Source organism: Vulpes lagopus, chromosome 4 (assembly GCF_018345385.1).
Source record: "Vulpes lagopus strain Blue_001 chromosome 4, ASM1834538v1, whole genome shotgun sequence".
NCBI classification, from domain to species: domain Eukaryota; kingdom Metazoa; phylum Chordata; class Mammalia; order Carnivora; family Canidae; genus Vulpes; species Vulpes lagopus.
The window spans coordinates 32809570-32826283 of record NC_054827.1 but is presented as its reverse complement, the minus strand read 5'-3'; the positions used below and the strand labels follow the sequence as shown (position 1 = coordinate 32826283).

Here is a 16714-nt window from a genome sequence, read left to right as displayed (position 1 = left end):
CTGATCCCATTTACTAACTAGTAGGAATCTCCCAAGTTGAGAGCTAAAAACATTACATGGAAAAAAAAAATGTACCATGCTGCTGAGGTTTTCAAGCCTTAAACATCTTACAATAATATAAAATAATAGAAAAATTTAAATTGAACTATGAAGGAGCCAATTAAATTTTAAAAAATCAAATTAAAATAAAAGAGATTGGGGATGGCTTAGGATGTTATTGAAGGAGCCATGGGAGTTGAACTATTGGACTAACATTAAGAGTCCTTATTAGTACCATTATTTCTAGGAAATTCTAATAAAGCAATCCCTATGGTAGGGGCAGGAAGAGAATGTTAAACTAAATCTTTAGGAGAACCATATTCACAGATTCGACTGGAACACTTCAATAAACACGTAATGAAAAATGTCTACATATTATTTTCTTATACATATAACTCAAAGCCTTAGAACCAAAAACCTTACATTTTAACAAGACTTATATTCCATGTCTCATATATGTAGTCTGAAACACCCCATAAATACACTATTTCAACCACACAACATATACCAACAATATACCACATCAATTGTCAAATAAATTTGGAAACACCCAATTAAAACCATTAAATTAAATTAAAACCATTAAATTAAAATAATTAAATACACTAAACACTTAATGGGCAAAAGTTTAGTGTCTATATATACTTGTACTTATATTAAATGATTCCCAAACTCTCTTCATTCTTCCCTAATTTCCTTTTTTCATAACTCCTTGGATCTTTTAGTCAACTGAAAATCAGGTATACTGACAGATCAATGACATTTGTGTTTTACACGGGAGACAAATAGCCAGCCCAAACAAGTCTTTCCCCAAAGCCTTACCTAACCACACAGGCCTGTACTAAGGCACCTGGCCCCATGTTTCACTGTGAATTAATCATGGATAGCCTTGCCACCTTCTTTAAAGTTATCCCAAACTACTTAAGTTTTATATTTTTATCACAATTGTCGTAAGCGTGGATCTAGGTCAGCAAACTTTTCTGTGTAGAGCCCAGCAGTAAATATCTTAGGCTTTTGCTGTCCATTTAGTCTCTGTTCCAAGTACTCAACCTTGAGGGGCGCCTGGCTGGCTTTGTAAAGCATATATATGACTTTGAATCTTAGGGTTGTGAGTTCAAGCCCCACAGTGGGTATGGAGCCTATTTAAAAACAAACAAAAAACCTTGCTACTGGGATCCCTGGGTGGCGCAGTGGTTTAGCGCCTGCCTTTGGCCCAGGGCGCAATCCTGGAGACCCGGGATCGAATCCCACGTCGGGCTCCCAGTGCATGGAGCCTGCTTCTCCCTCTGCCTGTGTCTCTGCCTCTCTCTCTCCCTCTCTCTGTGACTATCATAAATAAATAAATAAATAAATAAATAAATAAATAAATAAATAAATAAATAAATAAAAAACCTTGCTACTTTAGTGTGAAAGCAGCCATATTAGAACAACACCTGAGTGAACCTGTTGCTGCATTCCCACAAAACTTTATTTATGGGCCCTAAAGTTTGAATCTCCTATAATTTTCACACTGCACAATTTTTTTTCAACCATTTAAAAATGTAAAACTAATTCTTAGCTCTCAGGCAGATTAATAATTGGCCACAGCAGGCAGCAGGCCATATTTGGGTCTATGAGCCACTCTGCTGATTCCAGAGCTAGACTACCAAAACTGTGTCAACAAACAACTCTGCATTCCCCCTAGGCCTTCAGCAGTAAATATCTATGGATTGATCTTATTTATCTTTCCTTCTATTCTGGAGGTCTATAGTTTGTCTTTGAAATGCTGAGGCATCTAATTAACACATCAAACAGGGTAGATTTAACTAGTCATTCCAAGGGCATTTGATAGTTTCAGCAGGAATTGATATTTTCTTTCTCAAAGAAAGGTAACAAACTATAAATGAAGCTGTGTGTGGGTGTGTGTGGTGGGGAGGCTTCTAGTAGCAGAGGACTGCAGCTTTTATAGTCCAAAACAATGGACAAAAACCACAGTCCACCACAAAAAAGGGGATGCACTTGAAATTGAACCCTTTTTAAAAGTCCTCTCATAGGTGAAGAAGTCTCCTCACTGATATATCCTTCAGCAAAGAAAAACAACAGTAACACCAGCAGCTTAGACATTCTTTGGTGGGGAAGGCAGACAGATAGCAAACACAGAATTGCCAGCCCAAATATTACAGCCACTACTGTGGTCTTTTAAATGAACCTCTTTGGTTCAAGTTTTATTTTAGCAGTTAGTCTGAAACCAGCTCCCATCTATGGCTTTAAAAAATCCCCACAACCTCGTCTTCCATTTAATTCCTAGGACAGCATATAACCCTATCTCAAAAAGCATTATTAGAGTTCAGATACTGTAAGTCCCCTCAAAAAACTCCCAATAAAAAGAAAATTAACTTTGTATAGACGTAGATGTTTCCCTGCATTCAAAGAATTAGATGGAGGTTGGGGTGGGGGCCGTGGCTATGGTATGTGGTATACAGCCCACACATTGGAGGGCCATCATATACCAGGAAGCCAGGATCTTTTACATACGTTAACTCCAACCCCTGACTAACAACTCAAATATCATTCCTCCGGAAAATATAGTCTTATATAATCTCTACCTGCTGCTCCATCACGTCCTGAAATCACAGAAACATGAAAGACTAACTGTATCAGGAGTTAAATCATCAACAATTTCAGGAGAAAGAGGTCGATTCAAGCCCAGAAATTAAGACTTTAACATGAAATGAGTCTCTAGGAATTTTTGTTCACTGATATCATTCTTGGTCAGACCTGGGCTTTGGGAGTATTTTTGTATTTCCTTGTATATGTATAATAAGGTCATCAACAAGACTCTGAACTAACTTTACAGGTTAGGCAGAAAGAGTTCTCAAAGGCAGAATACTACCAGGCTGATATGCAATCATCCTATTTAAACACCGTAAACGGAAAGATTTCTTAATATGGAGTAGTAATTTTCCAGACTGTACACTCTCCCTCAACCCCTACCAAATACATGGCCTTCAATCATGATCTACTTTGCAGAGCTTCCCTGGTCCATGACTCTAAAGACAAAAAACTTTTAGAAAGAATAAAAAACAAGAGTGTGAACTAGAAGTTACCAAAACATTTAAAAAAGAATCAGTGGCACAGGAAGGAACAAACATTTGGGTCTCTATGGTTCTGGGGGACTGTCTCTATGCAATTAGCAAAGAATCTGACAAGATGAATCAGACTACCAGCTGACAGAATGGCGAGGAAGGGGCCCTCCCAAGCTGAGAGCAATTGAAAGTAACTTTCAAATAACTACTTAACATGTCTGGTGAGCATTATTTAAATGGGATGGGAAAGCTTCAAAATAGGTCTTTGGAAAGCTTCAAAATAGGTCTGAACTGGGAACCCTGGGTGGCGCAGCGGTTTGGCGCCTGCCTTTGGCCCAGGGCGCGGTCCTGGAGACCCGGGATCGAATCCCACGTCGGGCTCCCGGTGCATGGAGCCTGATTCTCCCTCTGCCTATGTCTCTGCCTCTCTCTCTCTCTCTCTGTGTGACTATCATAAATAAATAAAAATTAAAAAAAATTAAAAAAAAAAAAATAGGTCTGAACTGCCAGTCTTAAAAGAGGAAAAAGAAAGCCACAAATAACAAGTGCATCTTCCATGCTGTAAAGCTCTTAAAAAAAAAAAAAAAGTTGAATTCCTAACTCCCCATACCTATGAGTGTGACCTATTTGGAAATAGTACCTTTGCAGATGTAATCAAATTAAGATGAGGTCATACCAAATTAAGAGGGTCCCTGTATTCACTGACTGGTGTCCTTAAAAGAATGTCATGTGAAGGCACAGAGGCACATGGGAGAAGCCTGCCATGTAATGAAGGAGACAGAGATTAAAGTTACACTGCCACAAGCCAAGGAACACCAAGAATTACACTAGCAACCACCAGAAGCTACAGGAGACAAGAAAGGATTCTTTCCTAGAACGTGTGGAAGGAACATGGCTCTGTTGACACCTTCATTTTGGACCTCTAGCCTCCAAATCTGTGAGAATACATTTCTGTCATTTTAAGCCATTACAAAATGTTCCAGACTTCCCTTTACCTGGTTACCTTCAGCTACTGTTCCCTCCCTAGTCACTCCACTCTAGCCACACTTGGCCTCTTCAGACTGGCCCTCAAAACCCTCCCACCATGGGGCCTCACCCCACCCCAGGCTGGTCCTGCTTCAGACCTTTGCAGATAACATTCCCTCTGCTGAAAGGGTTCTCTCCCCAAGAATCTGCAAGTCTGTGCCCTCAATCTTCCTTCAGGGCTCTGCTCAAGTTCCTTTATTGGCAAGGCTCCGGCTAATTACTCTTCAGCATCTCTTATCCCTACTCCATACACCCTATTCCTCCTTCCACTGCTGTATTTAGGACAAGCTGACATATATCTTGTTTAACCTTTAAAAGATCCATCTTCCTCTATCTATAATGTTAGCTCAGTGAGAGCATCACTTTTTCACTGCTGAATCACAGCACACTCCACTGAGTGGATAAACAGATTCTATCAGGACAGGTGAAATTTTACTCAAAATTGGCTGTGTGACAAAAAAGGTTTCTGCTAATTAAATGGAACATCAGAAGCTTTTGTAGATGAAGGACAGGCTCAAGGTTGAGCTCTGAGGGGGCTAGGAGACAATCTCTGTGCCAGGTTTTCTTAGGTAGACAGAGAGGTTCCCCACCATTCCTATGTAGCTTAGGGGAGAGGTAAACAATTTTAAAACAACTTCTTAAGATACCTTCTTATCTACAAAGATCAACTCTTAACTAGAATTTTTATCTCCAGCCACACACACACACCCCTGGAGAAAGTGACTGAACCTGAGAAATATCTAAAGCCAAATCTAAACATACCTCCATCTCTGCATTACTATACACACTTTTGTTTTTTAGGGGCTGAGGGGAAGGGCCCAGCAGAAATGTTCGATAATGATAATCTCATCCTGCAACTGTACAAACTACTTAGGAAGAAAGCCTCTGACCACCACATTCCTAAAAAACAAACCAACAAAAACATTTCAAAATAAGCCAGGAACTTTAAAGCAGCTCTTTCTTCGTAATTACTCAATCCAAAGCTTTTAAGTGGCCCTAAATTAACCTTCTTCCTTCTCTCTTTACATTTTCAAAACTTTAAAACAAGAGAGGCAGAAAATGAAAGCCTTTCTTTACCTTGGGTTTTGGCCTCTGGTCCTGCCAACCCTAGTGATGAATCACGGGATTCCTTGAGAGGCGATCTGATTGGTGTTTCGGCTTCAGGGGTCTCAAAATTACCTTCAGAATCCGAGCTGCCAAGGGGGAAAAATGAGGAATTACCACTTTCAACGGTATTTCCGACACCCTTTACAGTTTATATATCGACAAAGGCTAATGTCCAGCATTTTTGCCTAACTTTACAACCCACTAGTCCCTGCTGAGGCAGGGACTGGCCTGTGGGAGCTCACCATGGGGTTTTCTCCAAGGGCCCTTCCCCGCCTTCAGCCTGGCATCCTGTCTCCCTGATATTCCTCAGTTCTCCGGGGCTTTTCTCCAACACCATTTATTTTTGAGATCATCCTTTCTTCCACATCCCTCCCAAAGCGCTTTTCAACAGACTCTTATTATTCTCACCAGAACCCTTCTTCATAGATTTAAAAATTAAGATTGCCTCCCCCCCCTTAAAATTAAGTCAGCTCTCGCCATGACGGCTTTTTCTTGGGCAGGCCTCTACCTGTCTGGAACTCACTCGTTCCGAAGCTGAGAATACTGTCACCTGCCTTCCTCAATCACTGGGTGACAGCTCAGCAAAGACCACCATTTCTCACCAGCTGCTAGGGGCCTGTCATCACGCGACCTTCTTCACCAAGGCTGCATTTTCGAGGCACAGGGGGACACCAGGAGGGCCTGGGCGCGACTTCTTCCCCACAGGGAAGGCCCCAACTTGTACCAGATGGGATCCCTGACACTCGGTGTGTGTAGGGGCGGGGGCTGGGGTCTCGAAGCTTAGAGAACGTGACAAGCAGACCGGGATGCGGAGAGACTGCGCAGTCTGGGTTAGGTTCCGAAAGCTGGTACCGAACTGGGGGAAAGGGGGACACCGGACCGAGCACCCTGAACTTCCGAATGCACAGCGGGGAGCCGGTTACGGGTAGGGACGCAGCACTGCGATGGCAATGGTTACGCGGGCGAGCGACCACACACACGCACACAGAATGAGCCGCAGATGGATGGATGGCAGCACGTCTGCATCTCGGCGGGGATGCGTGTACTTGCCTGAAACTCAAGGATTTGGTCTCGGCTTGCGAGTCCTCGTCCTCGGGGTCGCCCTCCGGCCCTCCGGCCTCTTCCTCTCCGGCGCCCCCGCCGCGCACCGCGGACCAGGTCCATTTCGCCCACTGCACTGGGGACAGGATCTGCCAAGGGCTGAACGCCATGAGCGCGGCTCCTCGGGCTCCAGCTCCTAAGAGTAGGGAAGGGGGAGAGCCTTTTTTCCCTTTCAAAATGGAGGGAACGGGTGACAGGCGCCCGCAAGCGTTTCCAGCGGAGGCGCGGATGTGGTTCAACGAGCGCCGTCGGGGGCCCGGGTGGAGCGCTTCCTCTCGGCCGCAGGCAGCGCCGCTTCCTCCTCGTCCTCCTTCCCGAGCGGCGCGGCCGCGGCCACCTCCGCGCCAGCGACCCCCGCCGGGGCGATGCCTCTCGTGGGGCCTCCTCAGGTCCCCGGGCCGCGGCGCCGGGCGGCTCCGGGTCTCGGGCTCCGGGGTCTCGGGCTCCCGCCTCCCGGCCGGCGGGCGCGCATCAGCTGCGGCGGGCGCCGCGCCCCAGGAGCCGCCCCCTCGGACCGTACTATCGGCGCGCGCGGGCGGGGGCGGCGGCGGCGGCGGGCCTTTGAAGTCGCCGGCGCGCCCGCCCGATCCCCCCGCCGCGGCACCGCTGTGGTCGCGCCCGGGCTGCGGGAAGGGGGCTGCCCCGCTGCGACTCGGAGCCGCCGAGCGCCGCTGCGCCCCCACCGCTCGGGCCGCGGCGGCTGCAGCAGCCGGGAAGATCCATTTTCTGGGTCCGCGCGCACTGGACTCGTCCTCCTTCCCTTCTTAATTTTATTTCTTCTTGCTACCGTGACCTAATGGCGTTGTGACATTGGACCGCACGGAAAGGAAGCCCCTTATTTAAAAAAAAAAAAAAAAATCAAAAACCAAAACCAAAAAACTTCGAGGCCGCCGTTGCCTGGTGCTTCTCCCCCTCCCTGACTTTGACAGCGTGGAAGATTTCAGCTGTTCGCCTCCGGCCCTGTCACTCCCAGGATCTGGAAATTCCTCAGCAACGCTCTAGAAGCAGCCAAGCACGGGAATTGTAGATGCTTTGTCCCTCCCCAGACCGCGCTGGTGGACGCTCTGGGGCCAGGTCTCGGGTAAAGGGTGCTAAATTACCCTGTGAGATCACAGCCTGGTCGGTTTCCCACTCTCCTTTTTGGAGGCTTTCTCTTCATGACTTCTAGGTCTTTGATTTCTGACTTCGTTTGCTGGTTCAGAAGTATGCCAACAGGCCTGATGAAGGGAGCCTTCGAAATAAAAACCCTCTTTATGCTGGAAGGCAGAGGAAAACAGCAAAGCTCTCCTTGGATTTTCTTCATTTTCCATCTAGGGATTACTCCCCTCAGAGTTTCCAATGCACCAAGGAAGCCCGCTGCCACAAACTACAAACACCAGGCTTCACCATCTCCTAGCCTGGATAAGGCGTTTCTTCTACTGCTGTAATTTCCCGAGTTTGCGGTGAATCTGTAAGGTGGCTGCAGGTTCTCGCAGAGAGAGCAGCTCCAGAATGTAGGAACAAAGTCATGCTGAAACTGCAGGAGACCATCTCCCCTGAAAGGGGTTGGCCCTGCTTAGAAGTCATGACTGTCTTACACATTCGATCACAAAAACAGAAGCAAAAATAACGTAAGATAAGGCATGGCAACTAGTCTTACCGTAGGAGAAGGGCAGAGGTTTGCCTGAAGTCTAGATAAAGCGGTTGGGGTGTCAGGATGCCCTTCCCAGAGATAAACACAACTGTCATAACTGTTCTGAAGACTACAACAATGGGAAATAAGCAGGATTTTTTTTTTTTTTTTAGGTCCACATGAAATACATCACAATATTCTCCAGTTTTTGGTTGTTTTTTTTTTTTTTTTTTTTTTTTTTTTAGGTGTATGGCTATTTAAACCTCCAAAATGTAAGGTCCCCCAGGTTCCTGGATTTGACACAAGTGTTCTGATGCCTGGAACTGCATATTACACCATGTAAATCAGTAACTGGCATAACCCAGGTCCTGTTCATTCTTCCTCCTGAGTAGTTCTTACATCTTTTCATTCCTCTGCATCCCTACTGTGACTGACATATAGTTCCCACACTGTCCATTTTTCATAGGTCTACTGTATTTGTCTTCCAACTTGTTCTATCTCTGAGGGTTTTCCCACCCGAGGTTACCCACCTGACTGATAGGTGACTTATGCTCTAGTCTTGCTGTTTCTGTTCCTCTTTACTCCCAGCCCTTTGTATGCCTTGCCATAATCAGTATAGAATTGGTTCTGAACTTCCAGTTTGTCCCAGAGTCATCTGGAACACTTCTTTAAAAATACTCATCCAGATTACCAGCAGGACCAGGAGATCTGTGTTTTTTACCAAATATCTTGGGGAATTATTTTCACAGGATAAATTTGGGAAACAATGACTAGCTTGGACTAATTGTTGCTTCAGGAACAATTTCCCTTTTGCCTGCAGAGTTTTGCACATTTTCCCCTCCCCCTTACTTCTACCTTGAGCTCCCAGACCTGGACTGCTCAAACTGCTTTCATCACCCAGCTCGAGTGTCTACTCTAGGAGAAAAGGCTGATTTCTTCCTGCTTTTACCATCTCTATACCTCAAACTTTCATAGAAACCTTTACTGTGGCCCTTAGATGGTTTTGACAGGGGACACTATTAATAGTTATACCAGACAGCAAGCATAAACCAGGATGTTCCCGGGATGTCAGGTCACCCTACACTTAACGCACAATATATAATGTGTTTGTTTATATATATATGTGTACCACTTGTAGACCATAAGCTCCTAAATGGCAGGGACCACATCATATTTTTTATTTATTTTTGTTTCACCAGACATTAGGACAGGGCCACACACTTAGTAGGTGTTGAGTAAATGAACAGAAAAGGAATATTCTAGTTTAGTAATAGACCTTATGAGTTTGGCTAGGATGACATAAGTTCTGAAAGCCTAACTCCTTCTGGGGAAATCAAGTTTTGGAACCAGCACAGAGTAGAACGTGGAGTAAGTAATAGCACCAGTAAGATAAAGCCTGACCTATACAGCAATTTCTTGAAACTAGAGAAGCAAATGCCCAGGTTTCTGAACATCGCTCCTCTGCAAGCTTCTGGATTTAATGTGAACAGCAATAAAGGAAGTAATTACTCAGTAGCTTGAATTTATTTTATTGTCTAGAAGTTCAAGTAATGAAGCTGATATATCAATTTTCCTGTAATTCTGGAAAGAATAGGCAAATTAGAAAACAGATATCCTAATTGAGGTAAACCACTTTGCTGCTACAGCCTCAGCATCACAGAGAAGAATGTCTGTAAATACATGACCATGTAACCACATGAAACTAATTTGTTTTGGAAATGACTGAAAGCACAGAAAGGGCCCTATCTGTTCTTTTCCTTCCTCTGCTTCTTGCCCTTTTCAGAAGCTCTGGATCCATACGACATGAAAATCTGAAATGTAACTAACTCCCACTCCACAATTGTGGTGTGGCCAGGCTAGGCACACTCCATGCCTGTAATGGATGCTCCAGAGGGATCTGCAAGATGGGTCTCTTCGGTTAAAAAAATAACAAAACAAAATAAAATAAAATGTACGGGTAAGCAAACTCAAACAGGCAAACAACTAATCATTTCATAGCACTGCTATTCTGGAAAAGCCCATAGGGATGGGGCAGGAGTTGGAGGCAGATGTAGTTGGGGCCTAATTGGTATAAATCCTATATATCTGATAAAGAGTTGATCTTGGGATGCCTGGGTGGCTCAGCGGTTGAGCGTCTGCCTTTGGCTCAGGGCATGATCCTGGAGACCCGGGATCAAGTCCCACATCGGGCTCCCTGCATGGAGCCTGCTTCTCCCTCTGCCTGTGTCTCTGCCTCTCTGTGTGTGTGTCTCTCATGAATAAATAAACAAAATCTTAAAAAAAAAAAAAAAAAAAAGAGTTGATCTTAACTCAAGTTGAACTTGATCCTGTAGTGGGGGAAGCAAACACAAGAGCCTCCCTAGGTAACATAAAGGAGTGTTGAGGCCATAGTAGTAGCTGTGCCATCTGGAGAACCCTGCTAGCCTGTGGCTAAGGGGCAGTCCTACCCAGTTCCTGGTGTCCAGGGTTGCCATCTAACATTCTCCTGAGTGAAACTCAAATCATGGATTTTATAAGATATCTTCCAATCCATCTTTAATGTTCTTAACGAACTTAAATTGTCTTAAAACTTGTGGAGGCCAACATGGTACCTGACAAAAATAAAGCCATCTGTGTGCTGGGTGGCCTGCGGAACCTAGATGGGCAGAGGGGAGTCATCAGGTTTTGAGCAAGTAACGTTTCCATTTAGAAAGATCATTCTGGTAACAACCTGGGAGCTGGGAGGGAAGGAGTCAAGATTGGGAGATCTGTAGAATCACATTGCCTTGCCCCCAAACTACTTAGAGGAAGCGGATGCCCTCTCCCTGGGAGGGTAAAGAAGCAGAACTGAAAGTTGTGTCCTTAGCTTTCACTCCACTTGTTCAAGAAGTATCAGAGTTGTAAGCAATCCAAGCATCATGGGAACACTTTAACAGGGGAAGGACAGGAAAATCTACTGCTAAGGAAACCAAGTTTCTGACAGCCAGTAAAATGAGAAAGCATCTGCTATGAGATGATGTTGAGGGGGTGGAGGAGGCCAGGGAGGAGGATAGGGCCAGGATGGCATGAGGGGATTGGCGCTGAAGTCGCCACAGGGAAAACTGAAAGGTCAGGCAGGCAGACAAAGCCGTCAATGTATCCGTATTCTCTCACAATTTAGGAATCTGGTGAGCAAGAGATACATCTAACTCAACTATGATTGCATGCCAGATTGATGATGTAACCAAAGGAAAAAGCACTGGCCTGTGCAAAACTGAAACGGAGAACAGCAACTCGGTTGACATGCCTCAGTGGAACCTCCACAGAAAGTCTCCCCCTCCTCAGCCCTGCCTTTGGAGAGCCATTTGTTCACTGGATGAGGTTTCCAAGACATGGTAGGAATTCCCTACATGTGGTTACTCTATCAACCTGATTCCTGAATGTTCTCTCCTCACTCACCAAGCGAAACATTCTCCTGAGGTCCCTAGGACATAATGATTTAACAGAACCTTGTATCAATCAAGTTTCATCTGATCCTTATAGTCATTCTCTCTGGTAGCGGGGCAGGTTTTCTTATTCTGTTTGCAGATGAGGTAGCTGAGGCAGAAAGGGCAACCACTTGCCTGAAGTCAGACAGCTAACTGGTGCCAGAGCTGAATCTAGGATGGTAGTCTCCTGTCAGGATCTATCCTGACTCTATCAGGATTGGAAGAAATCCAATCCAGCGCTCTATCAGATTGGAAGAAAGCAAATGTACTCGCAGCCGCTCGGTAGCTTGCCATTGGGTCAGCTAGACACTCCTGCTGTTGCAGTCCTGGCTTCAGGATTACCTGCTTTTCTGACCGACTATAGTCTAACCAGGCAACAACATGCTGATGTCTGCACAAGACAAGATGGCCAATAAGGGCATCTGACATATGCAAATGTGTTAACATGACAGTCTTAACCTTCCGACATCAGATGTTATTCTTACCTATAGGCCACCTGTAGAATCACAGTCTTCCCTCTACTACCCAAACACACCCAAATCCGAATTTGTGCTATGCATTTACACTGAAAATTATATCATAAAGAGAACTTCCTTTCTAATTTTTTTTAAAATTTATTCATGAGAAACACACAGAGAGGCAGAGACAGAGGGAGAAGCAGGCTCCCTGCAGGGAGCCTGATGCAGGACTCAATCCCAGGACCCTAGGTTCTGGGGTTCACGACCCAAGCCAAAGGCAGACAGACATTCAACCACTGAGCCACCCAGGTGCCCCATCCTTTTTAATTTTTTTAAGAGAAAAGCCAGATTTATGTCTATAGTTAATACTCTTTCAGAGCTCCAGATTAAAAGGGATCTAGATTGCCTCTATTAAAGATGCTCCCCACCTAAGGCAAGCTCAGAGACCTTTGTCTAAGCTTTGCTCTGATGAATAACTCTTGTCAGGACTACCCCTCTGATCTATTTCGTTCTGTATCACAAAAGTAAAGTTTGACTTTCCCAGAAATTATGCCATTCAACACAGATCACGATCAGACTTATAGCAGAGTTATACTATGTCAGCTTCACTGGGAAGTAGGGAAAAAAAAACTAAATCTATTTTATGATGTTTGCACTGAACTAGTGTCATTTAAGAGCCAGTTCTGTGAGGCGCTCTCTCATCCCCATCAGACAACTGTGACTGTGTTTATTGACTTTATGAGAAAGTTCACTTTAGCTCTACCCTGGCATGGAAGAGTACTAGAGAAACAGTTGTTGAGTATGAAGGACCGAAACAGAAATAGGTCTGTTAATTCTAAGTCAGGAAAAAAAAACCTCAATATTATCCCTAATTCTTCCCACCAACTACCACAAATCCAAAGTTGAAAATAAGCCAAGAATAAACATAAAAGATCTAGTTAAAGCAGTGAACGATCTTTAAATTTAGAAATATCTTCCATTCCAGGAGATATAAGTGGTTTTTCTGGCTAAACAGCATTACTACAATTACAAAGCCTGTTAAACAGGTAGACCATCTTGTAAAATTATTGTTATTGACTTAGCACATTTTGTGTTCTTCTATTGAATTTATATTCCTTTTCAGTAGATTAGACATTAAAGAAAGTGGGCACTCTGAATCAGGCAGCTTTACGTGTTTGGCCTCAGACAAGAAAACTATCTGAAACCCTTAAGTTTTTTATGACTGTAAGTTTCTAATAATGAACATTACTCCAAATTTGAGAGATCTAGATTACTTCACTTACCTTGGTTAGGCAGAGGATGGAGTCTAAGGCTTGTGTTAAAGAGGATGAAGGAATTTAGGAAATTGAAATAGAATAGTACTCCTTCTCTTGCAGCCATTTTATTCCCTTTCCTCTACCCTACCTGGAAAATAAATCTCCCAAATAACACACCTGGAGCAATACAGCAACACTGATCGCATGACCCAGGTTTTCTGAGATCATTCTGATATCAAATATTATACCCACTTTCCTTGTAAATACATGTCCCACTTTCAATTTATGAAATATCGTCACTAAGAAGTTAGAAGATAACAGATGGAGATGACAATTGGAAAGGACAGCAGAGATGGCTGTGGTTAGAGGGGATGGTTGGCAAGGAGGAGGAGTTTGCACCCAGATGGAAAATAAAAAACCACAAAAAGCTTTCCAAAATAACTGGGACACCCACTCTACTAAATCCTCACTTGGGGATGAGGGGTGGATTTCATGACAGTAATTCTCTGTGACATAACCTTCCCGTGTTTCTAAGAGAAAAAGGTGGGAAAGTAAGTAGCAAACTCCATGACATGATACGAAGCCTTCTGGTACTTCCAGCCTTTATCTTCTTCTTTAAAAATATAAAAAAAGATTTTATTTATTCATGAGATACACAGAGAGAGAGAGAGAGAGAGAGAGAGGCAGAGACACAGGCAGAGGGAGAAGCAGGCTCCATGCAGGGAGCCCAACGTGGGATTTGATCCCGGGTCTCCAGGATCAGGCCCTGAGCTAAAAGCGGCACTAAACCGCTGAGCCACCCGGGCTGCCCCAGCCTTTATCTTCTTAAAGCAGAAGTTTAACTGCCCTATTTGAGTTCTGAAACCACATGTGTGTGAAAATTGAAGGAAAATAAGTCCTTTAACTTCTCTGCTATAGTACAAAGTGGGAAGAAGGGAAACCTGTCCTTTTTAAGTATGTTACAATATTTTTAAACTCCAAATGTTAACACGTTGCTCATTTTCTTCTCTAATAAATATAAGCTAACCAACTAGCTGAATAAATGGAAAGACATTACAATGTGTCAACTTGGTAAAACTAAATATTTAAAGATGGTAATACTACCCAATTAATAAGTCTAATATTAGCAATTTCAATAAAAATTCCTAGGGCTTTTTTTCTTGGGATTTGTCAATATTTTCCAAAGTTTTATTTAGAAAAATTAACAAGTGAGCATATTTTATATTCTTTAAAAAAAAAGTCAAGAAGGAAATGAGGTCTATAAAATATTAAGATACATTTATGCCAAAATAGGCATATCCTTGTTCTGTGAAACAGAATGTAAAGCCAAGAAAAAGACTCTTACAAAATACAGGAATTTATTATATGTAAAGAAGATGTTATAATCCAGTGGGGAGGGGAAGGTTATTTAATATGTGGTTGGGGAATAAGGTGGTTGGCAATTGAAAAAAAGACCAAGTAAAACCCCTACCCCAGAGCATAACCAAGATAAATTCCAGATGGATTAGAATGCTAAGTAATAATAATCAAACCATGGGGAGAAAACAATCTAGAAGCAACAGAATCTGTCAAAGCTCTGTCAGCAGGATGACTGTCCAATCTTCCAAGTAATTAGTGAAATCACACATAAAATAAAGATTGCAGATTTGGCTACATAAGAAGAGTAAAGCTTCTAAATGTTTGCCTTCAAATCAAAAGGCAAACAACAGGCAAATGACCAAAGCTATTATTGTTTTTACCTAAGGAACTCCTGAAAATATTAAGATCATCGAAACCCTGGCAGAGAGATGAGCAATTATCACTGCTAGCTATGTATCAGGCACTATACTAAGCACTCTTAACATGAATTATCTCCTCTAATCCCCATCCTCTAGCCCTGGTATTGGAGGGTATATTATTATGAGGAAGGTATTAGTATGGCTTAAAAAAAAACAGTTCAAGTTGCATACGTTTTCAACTTCTAGAGCAGGGGTTAGCAAGAGGAGTTTCAGAAGATTGTGACCTCTCTGCAATCATATGTAAAATGATATGCATGTGTGTGTCTGTGTGTGTGCACATGCAGGTGTGTTTATTTGCACCCATCTCTCCCCACCTCGTCCCCATACCATCAAGTTCCACCCCAAAAACAATGCTTTAAGGCTGATTAATTCCTGAACCTGAAAATGGAGCCATTGGATTCCTCCAACAGTCACAGGGAAGTTCTGACCAAAGGAGCCCTTACATGGAGAACCCAGACCTGCGAGAGATTAATATAAGAAGCAGCAAGCTTGGATGACACGCAGAAGGGTGGAGCTGCAGGTACTAGTGGGCAGCCTGTGGGATAATCTAAGTGACACCCTCATTACAGGGAGGCATTTGCCTGGGGAGCCAAGGTGCCATTAAAAAAGAGATTTTCCCAGGGACTTCCTACCGATACGCATGAACATCTGCAAAGACGTACAAAATTGAGCCAGGATAGCAAAGATGTACTTTATGTGGAAGGAGCAAAAGAATGAGGTTTACCATCTATCTTTTGGGGTACTTCCCTTTTAGAGTGGTGTCTTCCAAGAAACCATGTTGATGAGGGACACTGGACTCCAGTAGACCCCTCTTCTGCACCATGTTCCTTTTCGTAATTTCAGTTACCTGCAATCTATTCCAGGGTCTGGAAGCAGATGATTCTCCTTACACATGGTCTAAAGGTCAACAGCAGCCTAACACTAGGTCCCCATGTGTATGTCATTAACCTCACTTCATCCCATCACATGGGCATTTTAACATCTCACATCATCACAAGAAAGGTGAGTGAAGTACAGTAAGACATTGTGAAAGAAAGACCACATTCACATGGTTTGTATTACAGCATGGTGTTATAATAGTTCTAGCTTATTGTTAATTAGTGTTGTTAATTTCTTACTGCACCTAACTGCTAAATTAAACCAAATCATAGGTATTTATAAGAAAAAATATAGTGTACATAGGGTTTGGTACTAGCTGTGGTTTATGCATCCACTGAGGGCTTGGGAATGTATCCCTCGTGGGTAAAAGAGGACAACTATACTAGCCATGCCGCATCTGGAACAAAGTGGGAACTGTGGTGGGGCTCAGTGGGGGACAGAGGCATGGGACAGGTTGCCAAGGCCCAGGCCTGTGCAGCAGGAAGCTTAAGAATCTGAGGAGCTCTCTTTAAGAGAACTCCAAAAGAATCTTGTGAATACAAGGTGAGGGCCCCTCTAGAGATTGTAGGGGGTGCCTACCCAAGTGAGGCGTCCTTCATGGTAAATTCTACCCTGCCCAGAGGGCAAAAGAGATCCTTGTGGCTCAGGAGTGCCCAGCAAGGCTTCAACTTGTAAGTGAAAATATCGATATATTGAGGCACTGACCTCCTCTATCTTCCAAAAGGGAATGAAAAATTTTAACTGTGGGCAGTTTGATGAAACTGTTGGAAGTTACCTCCTATACAAAGTGTGAAACATAACTCATGGTTCTAATGCTTCAGTACAGGTGTAAATACACACACACACACATACATACACGTATACATTTTAATTAAGATAAAAAATAAAAACCGTAACACTTCTCTAGTCTCGTGTGCCTTAGGGATAATCTAAGTGACACCCTCATT

At 43.5% G+C, this 16714-nt stretch overlaps 1 protein-coding gene across 14 annotated transcripts in view; it reads right to left on the bottom strand.

Moving 5' to 3' along the window:
- The window catches only part of TACC1 (transforming acidic coiled-coil containing protein 1), a 119428-nt gene that overhangs the window by 50794 nt on the left and 51920 nt on the right, over positions 1-16714 (bottom strand). For 3 of the 14 annotated variants that reach the window (XM_041753941.1, XM_041753942.1, XM_041753943.1), the window contains 2 exons: positions 6288-6474; positions 5208-5323 (listed from right to left, as the gene is read on the bottom strand). The exons of 2 other annotated variants lie outside the window; for them this stretch is intronic. In XM_041753941.1, the coding sequence (XP_041609875.1) occupies positions 5208-5323; positions 6288-6448 (277 nt within the window). In that variant the 5' untranslated portion in view covers positions 6449-6474. Of the gene's footprint in view, positions 1-5207; positions 5324-6287; positions 7087-16714 lie in introns of those variants that run through there. 9 more of the 14 variants (XM_041753947.1, XM_041753946.1, XM_041753945.1 and 6 more) reach the window with 6 other exon arrangements.